This window comes from Rhinopithecus bieti, unplaced genomic scaffold, assembly GCF_001698545.2.
Source record: "Rhinopithecus bieti isolate Rb0 unplaced genomic scaffold, ASM169854v2 scaffold_7167, whole genome shotgun sequence".
Classification (NCBI taxonomy): domain Eukaryota; kingdom Metazoa; phylum Chordata; class Mammalia; order Primates; family Cercopithecidae; genus Rhinopithecus; species Rhinopithecus bieti.
Genome location: NW_016805471.1, coordinates 171,660 through 190,243, shown reverse-complemented (window position 1 = coordinate 190,243; position 18,584 = coordinate 171,660). Strand labels below are relative to the sequence as shown.

At 39.0% G+C, this 18,584-nt stretch overlaps 1 protein-coding gene across 2 annotated transcripts in view; it reads right to left on the bottom strand.

Moving 5' to 3' along the window:
- The window catches only part of CORIN (corin, serine peptidase), a 227,637-nt gene that overhangs the window by 43,726 nt on the left and 165,327 nt on the right, over nucleotides 1–18,584 (bottom strand). For both annotated transcript variants that reach the window (XM_017872647.1, XM_017872648.1), the window contains 4 exons: nucleotides 16,822–16,929; nucleotides 8,416–8,529; nucleotides 6,390–6,500; nucleotides 5,160–5,289 (listed from right to left, as the gene is read on the bottom strand). In XM_017872647.1, coding sequence (XP_017728136.1) covers nucleotides 5,160–5,289; nucleotides 6,390–6,500; nucleotides 8,416–8,529; nucleotides 16,822–16,929 — 463 coding nt within the window. The remainder of the gene's footprint in view (nucleotides 1–5,159; nucleotides 5,290–6,389; nucleotides 6,501–8,415; nucleotides 8,530–16,821; nucleotides 16,930–18,584) is intronic.

Genomic DNA, 18,584 nt, shown 5'->3' with positions numbered 1-18,584 from the left:
CCATGTGGAACTGTAAGTCCATTAAACCTCTTTTTTTCTTCCCAGTCTCAGGAATGTCTTTATCAGTAGTGTGAAAATGGACTAATACAGTAAATTGGTACCAGGAGAGTGGGGTGCTGCTATAAATACCCAAAAATGTGGAAGCAAGTTTGGAACTGGGTAACAGGCAGAGGTTGGAAAAGTTTGGAGGGCTGAGAAGACAGGAAAATGTAGGAAAGTTTGGAACTCCCTAGAAACGAGTTGAATGGCTTTCATCAAAATGCTGATAGCAATATGGACAATAAAGTCCACGCTGAGGTGGTCTCAGAAGGAAATGAGGAACTTGTTGGGAACCGGAGCAAAGGTGATTCTTGTTATATTTTACTAAAGAGAGTGGTGGTATTTTGCCCCGCCCTAGAGATCTGTGGAACTTTGAACTTGACAGATGATTTAGGTATCTGGTAGAAGACATTTCTATTTTTTTTTTTAGAAGACATTTCTAAACAGCAAAGCATTCAAGAGGTGACTTGGGTGCTGTTAAAGTCATTCAGTGTTATAAGGGAAGTAGAGCATAAAAGTTAGGAAATTTGCAGCCTGGCAATGCGATAGAAAAGAAAATACCATTTTCTGAGGAGAAATTCAAGCTGGCTGCAGAATTTGCAAAAGTAATGAGGAGTAGAATGTTAATCCCCAAGACAATGGGGAAATGTCTCCAGGACATGTCAGAGGTCTTCATGGCAGCCCCTCCCATTACACGTCCAGAGGCCTAGGAGGAAAAAGTGGTTTCATGGACTGGGACCAGGGTCCTTGTGCTGCGTGCAGCCTAGGGACTTGGTGCTGTGTCCCAGCTGTGCCAGATATGACTAAAAGGGGCCAAGGTACAACTCAGGCTGTTGCTTCAGAGGGTGGAAGCCTCAAGCATTGGCAACTTCCACAGGGTGCAAGTTGAACCTGCAAGTGCACAGAAGTCAAGAATCAGGATTTGGGAACCTCTGCCTAGATTTCAGAGGATGTATGGAAATGCATCGATGCCCAGAGAGAAGTTTGCTGCAGGGGTGGGGCCCTCATGGAGAACCTCTGCTAGGCAGTGTGGAAAGCAAATGTGGGGTCAGAGTCCCCACAAAGAATCCCTACTGGGGCACGGCCTAGTGGAGCTGTGAGAAGAGGGCCACCATCCTCAAGACCCCAGAATGGTAGATCCACTGACAGCTTACACCATGTGCCTGGAAAAGCCTCAGACACTCCATGCCAGCCCATGAAAGCAGCCAGGAGGGAGGCTGTACCCTGCAAAGCCACAGGGGCAGAGCTGCCCAAGACCATGGGAACCCACCTTTTGCATCAGTGTGATCCAGATGCAAGACATGGAGTCAAAAGAGATCATTTTGGAGTTTTAAGATTTGACTGCCCTGTTGGATTTCAGACTTGCATGGGGCCTGTAGCCCCTTTGTTTTGGCCAATTTCTCCCACTTGGAATGACTATATTTACACAATGCCTGTACCCCCACTGTGTCTAGGAAACTAACTTGCTTTAGATTTTATAGGCTCATAGATGGAAGAGACTTGCCTTGTCTTAGATGAGACATCAGACTGTGGACTCTTGAGTTAATGCTGAAATGAGTTAAGACTTTGGGGGACTATTGGGAAGGCATGATTGGTTTTGAATTGTGAGGACATGAGATTTGGGAGGGGCCAAGGGCAGAATGATATGGTTTGGCTGTGTCTCCACCCAAATCTCATCTTGAATTGTAACTCATGGGGGCAGGTCTTTCCTGTGTTGTCCTCATGATAGTGAATAAGTTTCACAAGATCTGACGGTTTTAAAAATAGGAGTTTCCCCACACAAGCTCTCTCTTTTTTGGGTGCCACCATACACATGAGATGTGACTTGCTTCTCCTTGCCTTCCACCATGATTATGAGGCCTCCTCAGCTCTGTGGAACTGTTAAGTCCATTTAACCTCTTTTTCTTCCCAGTCTCAGGTACGATCTTAATTAGCAGCATGAAAGTGGACTAATACAGCTATCACAAGCATTTAGGGGCTTCATTTATACATTTTTCTAATCAAATAGCCATCATACTTCCAATATGGGCTGAACTCTTGAGATATCAACAGATGAAAGCAAAAAGTTTTTCAAATTCAACAAAGAACTCTAAATCTTCTCATCCAGACAAGCACTGAGTTGAGAGCCTAGCATTTGAGAGTAAGACATGGAAGGTATAATTTGGGTCTAAAAAAAATGCAAGTGTTTTAAATCAACTGCCTCTATCAAGAAAGCATTTCAGTAGAATCCCTGCAACACATGAAATTTGGTAGACCTGCATTCTTGATAAATTCCCTCCAAAATATACCCCCTGAAGTAGATGAATGATCCACTTGGAATTAGGGTATGCTGGTTCTGGATCCTACATACACTACAATGCCATTCTCTATAAATGTTTACTGAATGAACTGATGAATGAGTGAGTGATACAACAAATTTATACTATCAAGGTAAGATTAAAGTTTTATGTTTTTCTTGTATAATTTTAATAGAAATGCCATGTTCTATGCAATAAGTCTACACCATTCTCAGATGGCAAAATATCTGGACTTTTTTCTAACTTTGTGTTATTGGCTGTTCACCTACATGTCTTCCCTGCTCCATTATAAACTCTGACGATGTTATTCACTTTGCGTCCTTGACCCAATGCCTAGTCCAGTACAAGGCCCATAAGCAGATACTCAAAAACAAAAAGGGAAGGGAAATACTGAATGGAATTAGTTGGGAGTTGCTTTTTAAACTTCATATTTTTGATGCAGAATATGTCTGAATGTACAAAGGCAGGCTGGCACAAATTCCACTCCAGAAGCTAAGAAGGAACACCCATTCCCACTTCCCTCCTTTTGCAGCATAGGCCAATCATGGCCAGACAGACCCTTCTAGCAAGGGCTTTGATCTGGAGGAAATGACTCAAAGGTGCAGGGTGACTTAGAGTTTATTTGAGTCATCGGTGGCAGAATTGTGAATTTGCAGCACAGCAACTGGTCTCCAAAGACGGTGGTCACATGGCAGCTGCCTGAGCCTGTTCCCTCAGCAGGAAGCTAGCCTCATCTTGACCATTACCATCATGGCTAGCGTAGCCTGTCTCTCCAGATTTCTGTCAATTCATGAGCCACTCAAGTCAACTAAAGAGTAAACTTCAAGGCAACTAAAAAGTTCAAAAACTACTAGTACTCATTTCTTTAGAGGACTTATCACCACTTACCCATTTTTCCCATTAAATCAGTCAAATAATGGATATGGTTTTCCAACCACACCTCTATCTCAGATTTCCCTAGCCCTTCTGTGAAATAAAATAATCTAAAATAAAAAATATCTGTATGTCTATTTGCATTTTATATATCTAAAGATATCTAAAATATTATATTAAAGTTTCAATTTCCAACTATGTTGAGAAAATGGAGCAAATGGAGTACATATTTTTTTAAAAATCCAGTGTGCACACAATAGCCAAAGTTGGGAATAATCCAAATGTCTGAATGGATAAACAAAATGTATATCCATTTAATGGCATATTATTCAGTCACAAGCAGGAAGGAAGTACTGGTACATGCTACAAGAAAGATGATTGAAAATGTGCTAAGTGAAAGAAACCAGATGAAAAGGCTACATGTTGTATATTTCCATTTATATTGAAATATCCAGAATAGGCCAATTTATAGAGGCAGAAATCAGATTAGTGGTCACCTGGGCCTGTGGGTATGACAAAATGGAAAGTAACTGCCTAGTGAGTACATAGTTTCCTTTTGGGATAATAAAAGTGTTCTAAAACAAATAGTGGTGATGGTTGCACAACATTGTGAATAAAATAAATGCCACTGAATTACACATTTTAAAGTGGTTAAATGGTGAATTTTATGTGTGTGCATTTTAACACAATAAAAACCCTAACATGCAAATATTTAGAAGAAACATAAAGAAGCGTATTTAAAAACAGAAACCTATCTATTTACAATAGAACAGCTATGTTCAGGGTGGCTTGTCAAAAGAACTTTCGATTGTAAAATCTTTGCAGTTCCAACCTTATACTTTGCAGATAAAACCTTATACATATGAAGAAAGGTGCTTCATAACCATATGCAAAAGATTTTTCATTTATCTCTGAACACAATCAAATCCTATTTCATTTAGACACAATAATGAAGTTGTAAAAATGAAGTCTAATTTAATAGATCTTGGCAAATACAATTTTCCACTCTCATAAAGTTTAAGGTTCCTTTATTATAAATGAGCATCGGTTATTCAATTCCTAAAGATGTGGGTCTTTTCAGGGGAGAAGTGGACTCAAGATGTTGGGAGCTACATATTAGTAATTCTTTGAACTAGGATAACAAAAATGTGCTGCTAGTTGCTATCCCATAACTGAATGACTCATTATTGTAAAACCGTTTCAATTTTGTTCAGTGGATCTTAGGAAATGGCATTTACTCAATTTTTTATTTAGTCTAGAATTTTAGAACTCCTTTGTCTTCAATTTCTCTAAGTTCTACATTTTCCCCAAATCTCAAATATATTGATGGTAAAAGAAATACTTACATATTCTAAGACCCCGAAAATTATTGCTTTCCATCCCCAATGGAACTGAAAAAGAAAACCCTCACAAAATAGCAAGTATCTAACTTTCAAAGGATCCATTTCAGTATATCTGTATCAAAGCCAGAGTGAATCTTTTCGTTCTACTGAGAAGCGAATATACTGAACTATTTCTTGATTTACATTTACTGCCTTACTTAGAGTAAACAGAAATACCAGCAACTTCAATTTCTTTAAAATGTGTTGCTTAAAAGAAATTTTCAATAACCTCTTGGGGGAAAATTACAAGATTTTTTCATCGAGATTCCTCAAAGGAAATGATCATAATGCTTTTATAAATAATGAAAGCATTTTGTTTCAGAAGTACTTAAAATACAATTACTTCATTTACTTTTAGAGACTCCACCAAAGTACATTTCCAACGCACACTCCTCAGGGCAGGTGCCTGTAATTAAATGCGGTCCTCTCACCTGATTCATTTCCCAGGTTTTGAAGTACTCTTTGTTTGAGAGCACTAACTCTCTATGCATCCATAAGGAAGATATTACTGCCAAGTTCCATGAAGCTTTCTGAGAAATTCATCAGTGCTACAAACTACTGACCTTACCCTAAACCCATCTGCTTGCAGGCCAACTGACTGAACATCTCCCGCCAGCCATCTGCACACACATGGTGTTCTGTGGCAGCTCTGTGAACCATCAGAAAGGAAGAGGAGTTCACATTTATAGACAGGGTCACTAGGGAAAGAAAAGACAGGGGAAACCCTAATTAAAAACATTTCTTCCCATGAAAGCATATAACTTTATTTACATGCCTCTGCTTCATTGGCATACATTCATTTTTATTTATTTTCATTAACCATTTGGTGTGTACCTACCCTGTGCAAATCATTGCCTTCAGTGTGTTAGAGGGCTAAAAAAAAATGAATCAGAAATGTTCTCTACCCTCAAAGAACCATAGACTCTAATGAAAGAGACAGGCAGTTCTTAACTTTTCTTGATGAGTCAGAAGAGAGCCAGAGCCAGGACTCATCCCATGAGTTAACCAGGATTTGCATAATTACAAGAAGTGAGTTGTAAATCCATTTCTATCATTTCCTTCAAGAAAGCATATAAGAATGCAAGTGCGTGAGAGGGATGCAAATTTAGGATTAATGTGGTATATGTGTTAATTCCTATTATATAAAGGAGCATCCTCTGTACTTAACCAGCCTCAGAGCACTTATGAAATGCTGCACAATTGATCACAGCACACATGAGAATCGTGATTTGGCTGGTTGATGCAAAGGACTGAGAAAGAGCTGAGCGAATGGAAAGAGTGATGAGTGTTGGATGAGGAAATTAATCAAACTCAAGATCACAAACTGCAACACTGGAGGTGCTGGTAGGAGATGTCTTTAATTCCTGTCTGTGTAAGGAGCTAGATAGTTAGAAGTCTTGGACCTAGAGAGTGTAGGGAAGGCAGAGGAGCCACTTGACTATTCTATTCTAGTAGGTATAGATGACAAAAGAATGGCAGACTATCATTAAATTTATTGAAGTTGGGTTTTAATGAATAATTTTTAAATCCTATTCCAGCAATTATATGATTACAACATTTTGAACCCAAATGTTTTTCCCCATAATATAAATATTTCAAATAGTGAAGTAGCTTGGTGGGGAAATTTTCTGTGAGTTGGAAATAACACACATAGATTACCACTATCAGCTTTTTTTAACAGTAAAACAAAATAGATGAACTTGGCCAGTAAAATCCAGGAAGTAATTTAGGATTCATTTAGCTTCAGTGGCTGACAGGCCTGAGAGAGTACAACAGATGGCAGAAACAAGTAGCTCACCACAGTCCCATTCATCTGAACTGTCTGAGCAGTCGGCTTCACCGTCACACCACAGGTTACGTGACACACATGCATGGTTTGCACATTCCAGCTCATCATCTTGGCAAAATGCTGGCATGGGGAACAAAAAGTGAGAAGGAAAACATTTTAGAAATAAATGTGATTATCAACAACATGCACATCTTCATGTGCCAGTAGAAGCATGGAAAGAAGAAAGTATGTGATCTTCATGTGCCAGTAGAAGCATGGAAAGAAGAAAGTATGTGATGGCTGAGACTTCCAAGCAGACATGAAAATAGTATAAACAGAATTTGTAAAATATTATTTAATAGACATCAATACATACAAAGAGCATTTAAACAGAATTACTACGTTCAAGTGACTCAATGTTCTGGTTCTAACAATCAGACTGAATAAACGGTACTCACAGCAGCAGAAATACCCAAGATCAGAGAACGGGGTTAAAATCTGCATGAGCAGAGCATGAGGGATAAACAGACAGAAGCCACCTTAGAAAGAAAACAATCTCTGTCCACAGAGATGCATAATGGGTTTTTTTTTTTTTTCATCGCTATTATTAAATGACTCTGTGAATCATACATAGTTCTCTTTTGAGTTTTAAAAATTATAGTAAATCTCCTTGATTGCCTACTTAACAACCATTTCCTTTCTTCCTCCTTTTTTTAAGGGAGCCCAATTTGGTTCAGACCCCCACACCTGCCATCCCCAGTTCCAAAGGAAGATCCTGATTAATTTAAGCTGGGCATGGCATTTTTCTGTCTACAGTTTGTTTGTTTGTTTGTTTGTTTTCTGAATACAATTAGTAGTCCAGGAGTAAACATATGCTCTGATATCATAGGCCTTGGCCTATGGTTGTGTGACTGTGCTTCACAGGACAGCTCCTTCCCAAAATCTGCTGCTGTGCCATGTGCCCTAGTTGGGGACAGGAACAACCTGGAGAAAACAGCATCTTTTTTTTTATTGGTTCTCCCTGAATGGTGCTTCTTTTTGCATTTCAACTGTTTGTAGGAAGTGTCTTTTCTAACTACACAAAGGCTCCTGATGGCTAGCTGTGACTCTGCCCAAAGTGACCTGAGCAAATCCCTTAATGATATCTTGGAGATATGAACACAGTCCTTTCTCCTTCCGGCTGGACATGATGAAAGAAGCATGGTGCCCCAGGTGCCCATGGTAACGTCATCTTTTCACCATTGTGGGAGCCAGCCTGAGTTGAAACTGAACTGAAATCACAGACAAGGTACTAAACTGCCACATACAGCCTCAAGAGTCCATCCTACACTTGACTCTTTCTATGATAATATAAAACATGTGATTGATATATATAGGAATATAACTGATATAAAAGATAAATGTCTTATTTGTTTGTCATTTCATTCGGGCCTTACTTTTCTGTTGTTTTCTGTTTCATTTATCTATCTTAGTAAAACATACTTAAGAAGACATAATTATTTTCCGGTTCTAAAAGCAATGGTCATTCATTTAGAAAATGTAGAAAAGAGAGAAAAGCACAAAAATTTAATAATTACACCACCCAAAGACTATAACTGTAAACTTTTAATTATGACTTTCTGATCTTTTTCTATGTGTGGATATATGAACTTTCAAAACTCAGGACAATAGTGCACATAATACTGAATATTTTGTTTTACTCAACTAATGATATAAAATGAATCCAAGAGAAATTTTCTTCTCTAATCTAATTTTAATATTTGCATATTATTTTTTTGTATGGTTGTAGTTTATGTTCCCTATTTTCGGATATTTGGAGGTATTTTAATTTTCCCATACTATAAATAATGCCAGAAGAATATTATAGTGTGTATATTTTACACATATTTAGTTGGCTTCTTAGAATACGTCTTTACAAGTGGAGTTTGATCAAAAGATGTGAAAATACTAAAAGATTTGTATGGATACTTACACATTTTTAGCTTGTATTCAAAATGAGACTTAACTGGTGTTTAAAATAAAAATGCTGTGTTGACAAATTCGCATAAGCACTTACAGCAGTTTTTTTCATCCATATAATCAGGGCAGTCTGGGAACCCATCGCAGATGACTGTGTGCTTCAAACATTGTTTATTGGATGGACATTCCCAAAGATCTCTCTCTTTACAACCTAGAGACAGAAGAAACGGTTATTTGCAATAGACATGGAGTTGAAAAAATGATAAATTCAGTCAATGTAGAAAAACTACACTGTAAAGGCATGATGTCGGCCTGGCGCAGTGGCTCATGCCTGTAATCCCAGCACTTTGGGAGGCCGAGGCGGGAGGATCACAAGGTCAGAAGATCGAGACCATCCTGGCTAACACAGTGAAACCCCGTCTCTACTAAAAATACGAAAAAATTAGCCAGGCTTGGTGGCATGTGCCTGTACTTGGGAGGCTGAGGCAGGAGAATTGCTTGAACCTGGGAGGCGGAGGTTGCAGTGAGCCAAGATCATGCCACTGCACTACAGTCTGGGCAGAGCGAGACTTTGTCTCAAAAAAAAAAAAAGCATAATGTCTTTTTTCTTAAAAAGTTTTGACCCCTGAATACCATGAATAATATAATTCTAAAAGTAGAAATACCCAATCATATTCATATTATAATATAAATTGTACAGCTCTCCTAACAAGATCAAAAGTGACATATGGGACCAGGCACAGTGACTCACGCCTGTAATCCCAGCACTTCGGGAGGCTGATGTGGGCGGATCACTTGAGCTCAGGAGTTAGAGACCAGCATGGCCAAGATGGTGGAACCCCATCTCCACTAAAAAATACAAAAATTAGCCAGGCGTGGCGGTGTGTGCCTGTAATCCCAGCTACTCGGGAGGCTAAGGCAGGAGAATCATTTGAACTCGGGAGGTGGAGGTTGCAGTAAGCCGAGATTGCACTACTGCTCTCCAGCCTGGGTGAAAGAGCAAGACTCTGTCTCAACAAAAAGAAAAAAAAAGTGACATAGGGGACATGGAGAAAAAATTTAAAATCATACATTAACATTCATCTTTAGCTGTTCCTTTTTCTTTCTGAGTGAAATTGTTGTCAATGCATAAGACTTATCTATGAAATAATATTATGCTTTTAAGCAAATATGCCAAAGTCTAGTGATCTAAATGCATGTCACCTTAAAATGTAATTTCATTCTACAAATCAGGAGGCCATCTGTTTTTTTAGCAAAAGAGGCTCCTTCTATGCCAAACAAAACTAGTTTAAGAGCCAGGTACAAGAGCTATTACTTTATGGTAGTCAGAGATCTAAAGTTGGAAACTTCATCAATTAGTATGAGAAATGAATATAATTTGCACATTAATGTAATAACGAACTGTAATTTGCCTATGAAATAGCAAGCACTTGTGATGTATTTAATTAATACCATTGATGATTCATGTGCAGTGCATTTCATATGCCTGCTAAAGTCTGACAAGAGTCTAATATGTTTTGTCATTCCGGTCAGATCCCTGGCCCAGGCCAGGCCGTGAAGTACATGAAGGAAGAGAAAACGTGGCAAAAAAATTTGAGTACCCTCCACGCCCTTGGCTAGAACAATGGCTAGCATGTGGCAGGCCCTCAATATGTGTGTGTTTTAAGTAGAACTTCATTTTATGTAAGGAAAAAAATGTCTCTGACTCCCAGGAAAATATAATTTGTTTTAAGGTCAGTGAAATGCAAAGCAGTGATCAAATAAGAAGTTTCTTCAAGAATGTTATTGTTCATCTGACCTACTACAAATGAGTCAGATATATTTTGTAGATGATTGACTCAGGTTTCTTGGAATCCATTATAAGAAAAAAATTGGTTTTCAAAATTTTCACTAAAACAATTATAAAATAAGTGACCCAAAATGCTTACTATAAGCTAAAATTAGATTTAGTGTGTTTCATCATCCGAAGATACAGGAAATAAATAATGAGAGTCTTTCACTGGCTGATAATCTCGAGTGGTCTTAGGCCCAGGGACATCCATTCCAAGAATTCACAGGGACATTATCTAGAGTTTTCAGCTAGTTGAGGATCCAGACAGCATCTGAAAAGTTCTGACAATAAGCGTCTCCTGAGTTTTGAGAAAGAGCCTGAAATCTGTCCTCTGTGACCCAGCTCCTGCCAAATGCTACAGTCTGCTCATTCTGCCAGAGAGCAAAAGACATCAAAAAAGAGGACTCAACACTCCATGCATGGTGCTGACCCTTCTCCAGAGCTGCTCGTTTGCTCACAAAACACACCACTTGCTAATAGAGAATGAAGTAAAATAGCATGAGTTTTTCTGACGATTCCCAAGGCACATTCTTAAGACTACAATGAAGAACTTTGACATTTGGAATGAGATGATGAAATACCATAGAAATAGATCATCTGGGACAGAAGGCCCCCTACAGTGTATCCTCACAAATAATAATAATAATCATGATAATGAGATAACATGTATTATCCACTATGTATCCACATTCTAGGTATTAGCTTTAATTCTTAAAAAACCCTATAATGTCAGTATTATGCTCACCATTTTATAAGTGAGGAAACTAACATTTAGAGAAATTGTATCCCTCCACATCACAGCTCCACGGAGAAAGATCTGGATGGGATCCAGGTACAAGCCATTAATTGCAGTTCTTTGTAAGATGCGAACATGAAGTATGCATAAGGGGTAGGAGCAGTGGAAGCACAGCTTTAGAGTCAGACAAATGGATTTGAATCCTAGTTCCAAATCTCACTAGCTGTGTGAGCTTGGGTAGTTACTTAACTTCTCCAAACCTTGGTTTCCATAACATCTAAAATACAAATAATAATGCCTGTTTCATAGGGTTGCTATAAACATTAAAGGAGTACTCCACAAGCATTCATTTTTTTACCTCTCCATGTCTTCTCTTTTCTCATAAAAGTTTGCGTAACATAATACCTCCTTTGTGGAGTTACAGTGAGCACAAAAGAAGTAGGATAAAAAGAGGGAGACATTAGCACGTGGGAGATAGTATTATTTTGAGAAGAAACCACTTTCTTTGTAAAGTGACATTTTGGTGCAAATATGTTTTAAATTTATATTCTAAGAGGAAAACGATATGATTCCATCAAAAATTAAAAACAGGCATGGATGGGATGGGCCATTTAATGCAGCTGTAGGTTATGAAACCAAATAATTGTTGATGTCAGAATAATAACCTCCCCAGCACAGAGACAATAGCAACAATCAATAATTGAGGATACAGTGTTTCAAAAAAGTGATCAACTCATCTCAGTTTGCCAGGGATTTAACTGATTTGAGCATGACATGTCCCTTGTTCCAAAAGATCCCCATCAGTCCCAGGCAAATCAGGTTGACTGGTCACACTAAGTGTGCTAAGCATTCATCTGGGTTTTTTTGCTTACTCTGTCTCTCATTTTCACAAAAACTCCGTGAAACAGGCTGCCCTGACAGAGGCAGTCTCCTCCCCAACTCTGCCCCAAATGGAATACCTTGTTTCTCTATAAAAACAGTTGTCATTACAAATAAAGTCAGCAAATCGACTTAAAGCAGATGCTTTTTGTTCTATAAGAATATCTTAGCTATGCAACTATAGAGTAAGTAGGTCCACTCATCCTCTTGAGTTGAGCTGCATGAAATTTTTAAATTCTCACCCTTCGGAGTGGAGCCACTCACAAGGAGGAAGGAGACAAGGTAATACGGCATTGGCAAAGGCTGGAACAGTCTGGATCGAGCCATCCTGGACCAGCGTAGGCCCCAGGAAGCGGCTGTGGACGTGACCTTGGAGCAGATCATAGGAGCTGTAACAGCCAGAGTACAGGCCTAACAGGTGTGAAGAGCCTTCTACAGCATGCAGGATCCTCGACAACAGTGCCCCTTCCCTCAAAGCATGGCTGCAAAGGGCTCTGCCTCTGCACCTGCTATAGCTGCTGGAACAGAGGACCTGCCTCCCACTGTGGTCCAGGCCTGACTATCAGGCAGCAATACCAGCACAGGCCATCCAGTCACCATCCAGCTAGAAAGTCGCAGCAGCCTACCCAATTCCTGAGTCACTTCCTGCTTTTAGCAGTGCCATTTTTATGGCATGCTCTTCACATATGGGTGGCCCAGTCTCCTGTGAAAGAGGCAGGATGAAGGAATGGATGGGACTTTAAATCGCATGGCTGTAATCCTAAAAAGAGAGAATCCAATTCAAAACCAACACCATCTCCAGGAAAAGACACTATCCATCTACCTGAGTTTACTATGTGAGCCAGGGACCTCGCCCAGCCCATGCTTTAGCCTGACAGGCCAGCCCACTCTCTTTTGCCATAAACAGCTGTCAGAAACAAGGCTATGCTAGACAGGACTCCTTCCCTCAAGGGAGATTGCTGGGGCAGCCTTTGAAAGGAATTGCCTCCTGATTTCCCACTGCCACAGCAGGTGAGTTCCCAGTTATTGTCTTCTGAGATTGAACAGGGCATGTTATAAGCATTCCAAGCTGTGGGAGATAATGTGAGTGTTCTCTGCATCTTACCCAGAGAAGTAAAGTGACTGGCCAAATGTCACACAGCCTCTAAGGCTAAGTCAGGATGTAAATTCAAGTCTAAGTCTATGCAGGACACTCTGCCATTCCAGTCTGCCTTCCCAAGACACCATAGAAGACAATGAAACAGTTAACCAAGTATCTAAAGGGAAGGAGAAAATTTGTCCCTTAACATGGAAAATTAAACCCTACTGAGTGATGAGAAATCAATCCTGAAAATTCATCCTGAAAGCACATTTGTGTATATGCCAAAGCTATGGACATAATGACTCTTACTCTTCTGCCAGCTACAGAGCAAAGAGTGGTCTCCTCCCCAAACAAAGAGACATAAAAGCATAGAGGCTGATGGTATTTGGGGTGCTAAGAAAGCCAGTTAAGCCCTTCTATGAGACAACTCATAGAAATGCTATCCAAGAATCCAAAAAGAAAACATGCCTTTTGGAAACCCTTTGAAATCAAGCTGTAAAACCCATAAATATCAGAGTCAGATCTTCTAATACAACCTAAGGGGATTCTGACTCGGAGAAATGGCTCAGGTTATATTTAAAGGTTTTATTTTATTTAAGATCAAGAGAAGACCAAAGATAGGTGAAGAACTGATTTTTCACTCATCTGACGATAAACAGAAAGTCACTTAATGACACTCAGACATTTGTATTGCTGTCAATCTTTTCTCCATATGATGTATACTTTTTTACTTAGAATAGTGATCAATTAGGAATTTTGATTCTGTGTTCGTGTAATAAAGGATTTTATCTTGACAGTCGATATAAAGCACCTGTTATAGCTATATTTTCATTTAATTGCTCCATTGGGAGTTGCTGCTTGCTTGCATCACAGCCCAGGTACCACCTGCTCTTGTAGCTGACCCAAATCATGGAGGTAAAGTCTAGCGAAAGATAACCTCAGCTTCACACACTCAAAGCTATAGAGTCATATAAAAACTGAAAAATATAATCTTTTTGTTGTTTTCCTTAGTTTTCCTTTCTTTGATGTCATTCTTGATCATTTACTTGCCCATGTCTTTCCCTCATGCTCCACTGCATGGCTATCGATGCTTGGAAAATGTTACGTTGAAAATAAACTCATTTATCAAGTTGCTAGTTTTGCAGGCAGCTCCATCTATATCGTGTATGCTCAATTACTGACATACCATCAATCCTTAAGACAATGCAGTACTTCTGTACTGACACAGTGCAGATTCTGCTCAGCATTCCCCTGTCTCTTAGACTTCCTTCCCATATTGGATTTGCATAATTCATCCCAACACTTGTTGAAAACTTTTCTAGTACTGACATTTTCAACTCTTGTTTACATCGGCAATTACACAATCAAAGCAACCTCAACAGTGAAAATCTACCACAAGAACTGGAGATATTTAAAAACAATATTACTAATGGCTAAATTCTAATGCATATATTTTAAAAGTGTATTTATAAGCTAAGTGCTTTGGCTACCATGTTTCTCCATTACAAAAGCGCCAAAGAAACAAGAAGTAAATTTAATTTCTCATACAATATTTATTTTATAACTGAGTGAAATAAGTATTGTTTTGAGGGGAAACTCAATAACCTTGTTAGAAATTCTGAGGGAGCTGCAGATCCATGACAATAAATAGTTAATTGTCCAATTATTGAGTAAAGCTCAAACACTTAAGACCACAAGGGACAAAATAAGTCAGAAAGGCAAGAAGCTTGGGGTGAAACCCAGCTTCGCTGGAGCTGGGGCTTGCATTACCAGATGGTGTGCCTATGCACATATGAAAACAGAAAGACAAACAGCAAGGAGGTAAACGGAAACAGATGACTTCCTATTAGTCCTCTGTTGAGCCTTCATCAACCTGACTTCCTTATTTGATTTGAAGTGGTGTGTCCTCCCAAATCACTGAACAAGTCCATTCAAATGCATGCATGAGTCCCAAAGGGGAACGAAGTATGTAAAGTTTTCTATTGTTAATCACTTTGGAAAACTTCTCATAAATTAATACTGCTGGAGCAATTAATTTAACTCCAAAGGTATTATTTCTTACCCACTTTTAACTTTCCTTAGCTAGAGCTCTAAATAGTGCTGTCAATTATTTTTAGTTTTTGATAGGGATTAGACAATAAATTCTATTATTTTGGTGTGCCTTTAATTGTGTGATTAAAATACTGGTGAAAACCAATTACTTAACTAGAAACCTGATATTTTAGGGTCATTTAAACCCTATACCAATACTATAGTACTTTCAATTTGTTTTTTGCAGAATATGTTCTAGAACTCAGAACTTTTTGTTTTGGTAAGGCTGTTTTGTTTTGTTTTTAACTAAGCTTTTGTATTTCTCAAATATTTAGTCCCCTACAACAAATTTAGGTCTAGCCACCCCAACAAAGTATCATGCAACCTCTTTGAACCATCTAAGATACTCTATTTTAAATTGCATCTCAAATACCATGACCCATCAAAGTCATAGTTAAGTGAACAAATCTAATACATTCTCAATAAATCACTTATATAAGGGATATTCAATGAGTTTTAATTTATTTCTTTACAAAAAAAAAAAAAAAAAAAAAAAAAAAAAAAAAAAAACAGTAGCTGTTAAAAACACTGTACATTCCTCCATAATAAAATTACCCCAGTCATTGTACCATCATTCTGACAGCTGGGGTTTTCCAGAAGATGCACTTGTCCATATTTATAGGAGCTGAGAGGATTTCAGTTAATTGCTTGTGACATTTTGTCTAGACCAGAAGGGCAATGCTTACCATAGAAAATTCACTTAATGAAGCAAGGCAAAATTTCATACTTCAAAGGCCAAAAGAATGAAATGATTTCAAAAGATGTACTACCTTATGTGTTTTTCATGAAACAGTGTCAATTCTTCTTAAACAGGAAAGGCTAAATAACCAAACCATTCTGTGAATAGATCTGCAATCATTTTGCTTTCCTCAAAAACACTGTTTATTAAAGGCCATTGTCTGACTTCTATTCCCTAATACACTGAGGTTATAAGTACAAAGATTTGCAGGGAAATATAATGACAATTAAGTCCACTCAAATTACCATTGGGATTTACAGCTTTTCCACTGGCAATTTTGGAAATCAATGGCAGAAATGTCAAGAAGAGTTTTATCCTTTGCCAGCAGAGAACAAATAAGAGAGGACATGAAAATGAATCCCAATTAAACTGGGAATGATGGAGTCTGAACTCTGAATGTTGGAGTATGAACTTTGCCTTTGTGCATCTAGATGTCTGCTTAGCAACATGGGAAGTGTACGCAAAGACACTATTATTCTGACTTTAAAACTGATAACAACTGCTTTATAATTTAATAATAAAAATAATTCCTTACATTTGTGAGGTGCTTCTCCTTTTAATAAGTGTTTGCAAATATAGTAGTGCCCCTCCACCCTTATCTGCAGTTTCAGTTTCCACAGTTTCAGTTGTCCCTGGTTAAGCATGGTCCAAAAAGGTTGGCATAGTCCAATAAGATATTTTTTGAGAGAGAGAGAGAAACCACATTCCCATTACTTTTACTTTAGTATATTATTATAATTGATCCATTTTATTATTGTTGTTGTTAATCTCTCATTGTGCCTAATTTATAAATTAAACTCTATCATAGGGACATATGTGTAGGAAAAAGCATAGTGCTGCATATATGGGGTTCCATACAATCTATGGTTTCAGGCATCCACTGGGTGTCTTGGAATGTATCCCCACAAATAAGGGGGAGGAGTACTGTATGTATCAGGGCTATACAGAAGCGTAATTTAGAGGAAATCAAGAGTTAGGAAAAAGACTTAGAATATATGCCATACTGTTCAATAATTTAAGAAATAAAGGCGTTAGCATTCAATCCTAGTCCTATTATCAGTGAATAGTTTACATTTTTAACACAGTTTCTTATTCTATTCTAGTTAATACTGTACATTCAAGAAAAGTACCATTGCAAATACATACCACAGTTTTCCTCATCACTGTCATCATCACAGTCAGCCTGGCCATCACATCTTCTGGAAGCCAGAACACACCGTCCTGAGCGGCACTTGAAATGACTAGGTGAGCATTCTATTAAAAACAATATTACTGTTAAAGGGCTGAAAACCCAGAAACATCAGCTAATTTATGTATTTACATGTAGGATGTTGTCAAGGAGCTTTTACTAAAGATAAGAGTGGTCTCTTGCAAAGCAAAATAGCCATTTCGCTTTGGCATTCTTCTGCCTACCAATCAGCATCTTTCTCCTTCATTCTTGGCCTCATCTCTCTAGATACGCAGTTTAACGTCTATGTATTCCAATGATTAATTCTCTTTCCAAATGGGACAATCCAACAATTGCCAGAGCCTGATATGCCTTGTGGAGTCAGTGCTCCTGACTACCTAGCAGCTCTCAATGTGTCAAAATCATTTCCACGCCCCCATCTTTCCACCTGGCCCACAATTCCATTTCTGTACTTAACGACCCTATGTTGCCACGGTCCCCAAATGTTTTTTACTTGAAGGAACCAAGGTTTAAAGTTTACCTTTGCCTTCAGAATCCCTAGTATAAAAGCAGCCATACATAATGGGCTCTGTGAGTAAAGTACACTTTAAGAAACACCTGGAGTACTAATTAAACTCATCTCTGAGTTCATTATTTTTAATTTTAAAATGATTTTTTTGAGGGAAAGATGGAGCAAGATCACCAAATAGAAGCCTCCACTAAGTGTCCTTTATGCAGGAACACCAACCTGAACAACATCCATACAAAAAAGCACCTTCATAAGAACTAAAATTCATATAAGCAATCATAGTACCTGGTTTTAAATTCAGATAACTGAAAAAGGCACTGAAAAGGGTAGGAAAGACAATTTTGAATCACCAACACTACCCTTCCCCCATTCCCCAGCAAGAGCTGCGTAGCACAGAGAATCTGTGCACTTGTGGAGCGATTGTGGGACTTTGCATTGGAACTCAGTGATGTCCTGTCACAGCAGAAAGCAATACCAGGCAGAGCTCAGCCAGTGTCCATGCATGGAGGGAGCATTTAGACCAACCTCAGCCAAAGGGGAATCACCCATCCCAGTGGTCAGAACTTAAGTTCTGGCAAGCCTTACCACCACAGGCTAAAGTGTTTGGGGGTCCTTAATAAATCTGAAAGGCAGTCTAGCCCACAAGGACTGCAGTTCTTGGGCAAGTCCTGATGCTGTGCTGGGCTTGGAGACAGTGGACTTAGGGGCATGCAACCTAGTGCATGCCACAGAGTGGCCAAGATAGTGCTTGTGCCACCCCTTTCCCAACCCCAGGCAGGCACAGCTCGCAGCTCAGAAAGAGATTCCTTTCTTCTGCTTGAGGACAGGATAGGGGAGAGTAAAGGGGACTTTGTCTTGCAACTTGGATATCAGCTTAGCCACAGTAGAATAGGGCATCAGGCAGAGTCCTGTCCTAAGGCCCCCATTCCAGGCCCTAGCTTCCAGACAACATTTTTAGACCTATCTTCGACCAAAAGGGAACCCACTGCCTTGAAGAAAAGGACCCAGTCCTGGCAAGATTAGTTACCAGCTGACTAAAGAGCCCTTGGGCCCTGAATTATCAGCAGCAGTACTCAGGCAGTACTTGTTGTGAGCCTTCGGTGAGACTCTGAAATGTGCTGGCTTCAGGTATGACTGAGCACATTCCCAGCTGTGATGGCTACAGGGAGAAACTCCTGCTTGAGAACAGGAGAGGGAAGGGTAAAATGGATT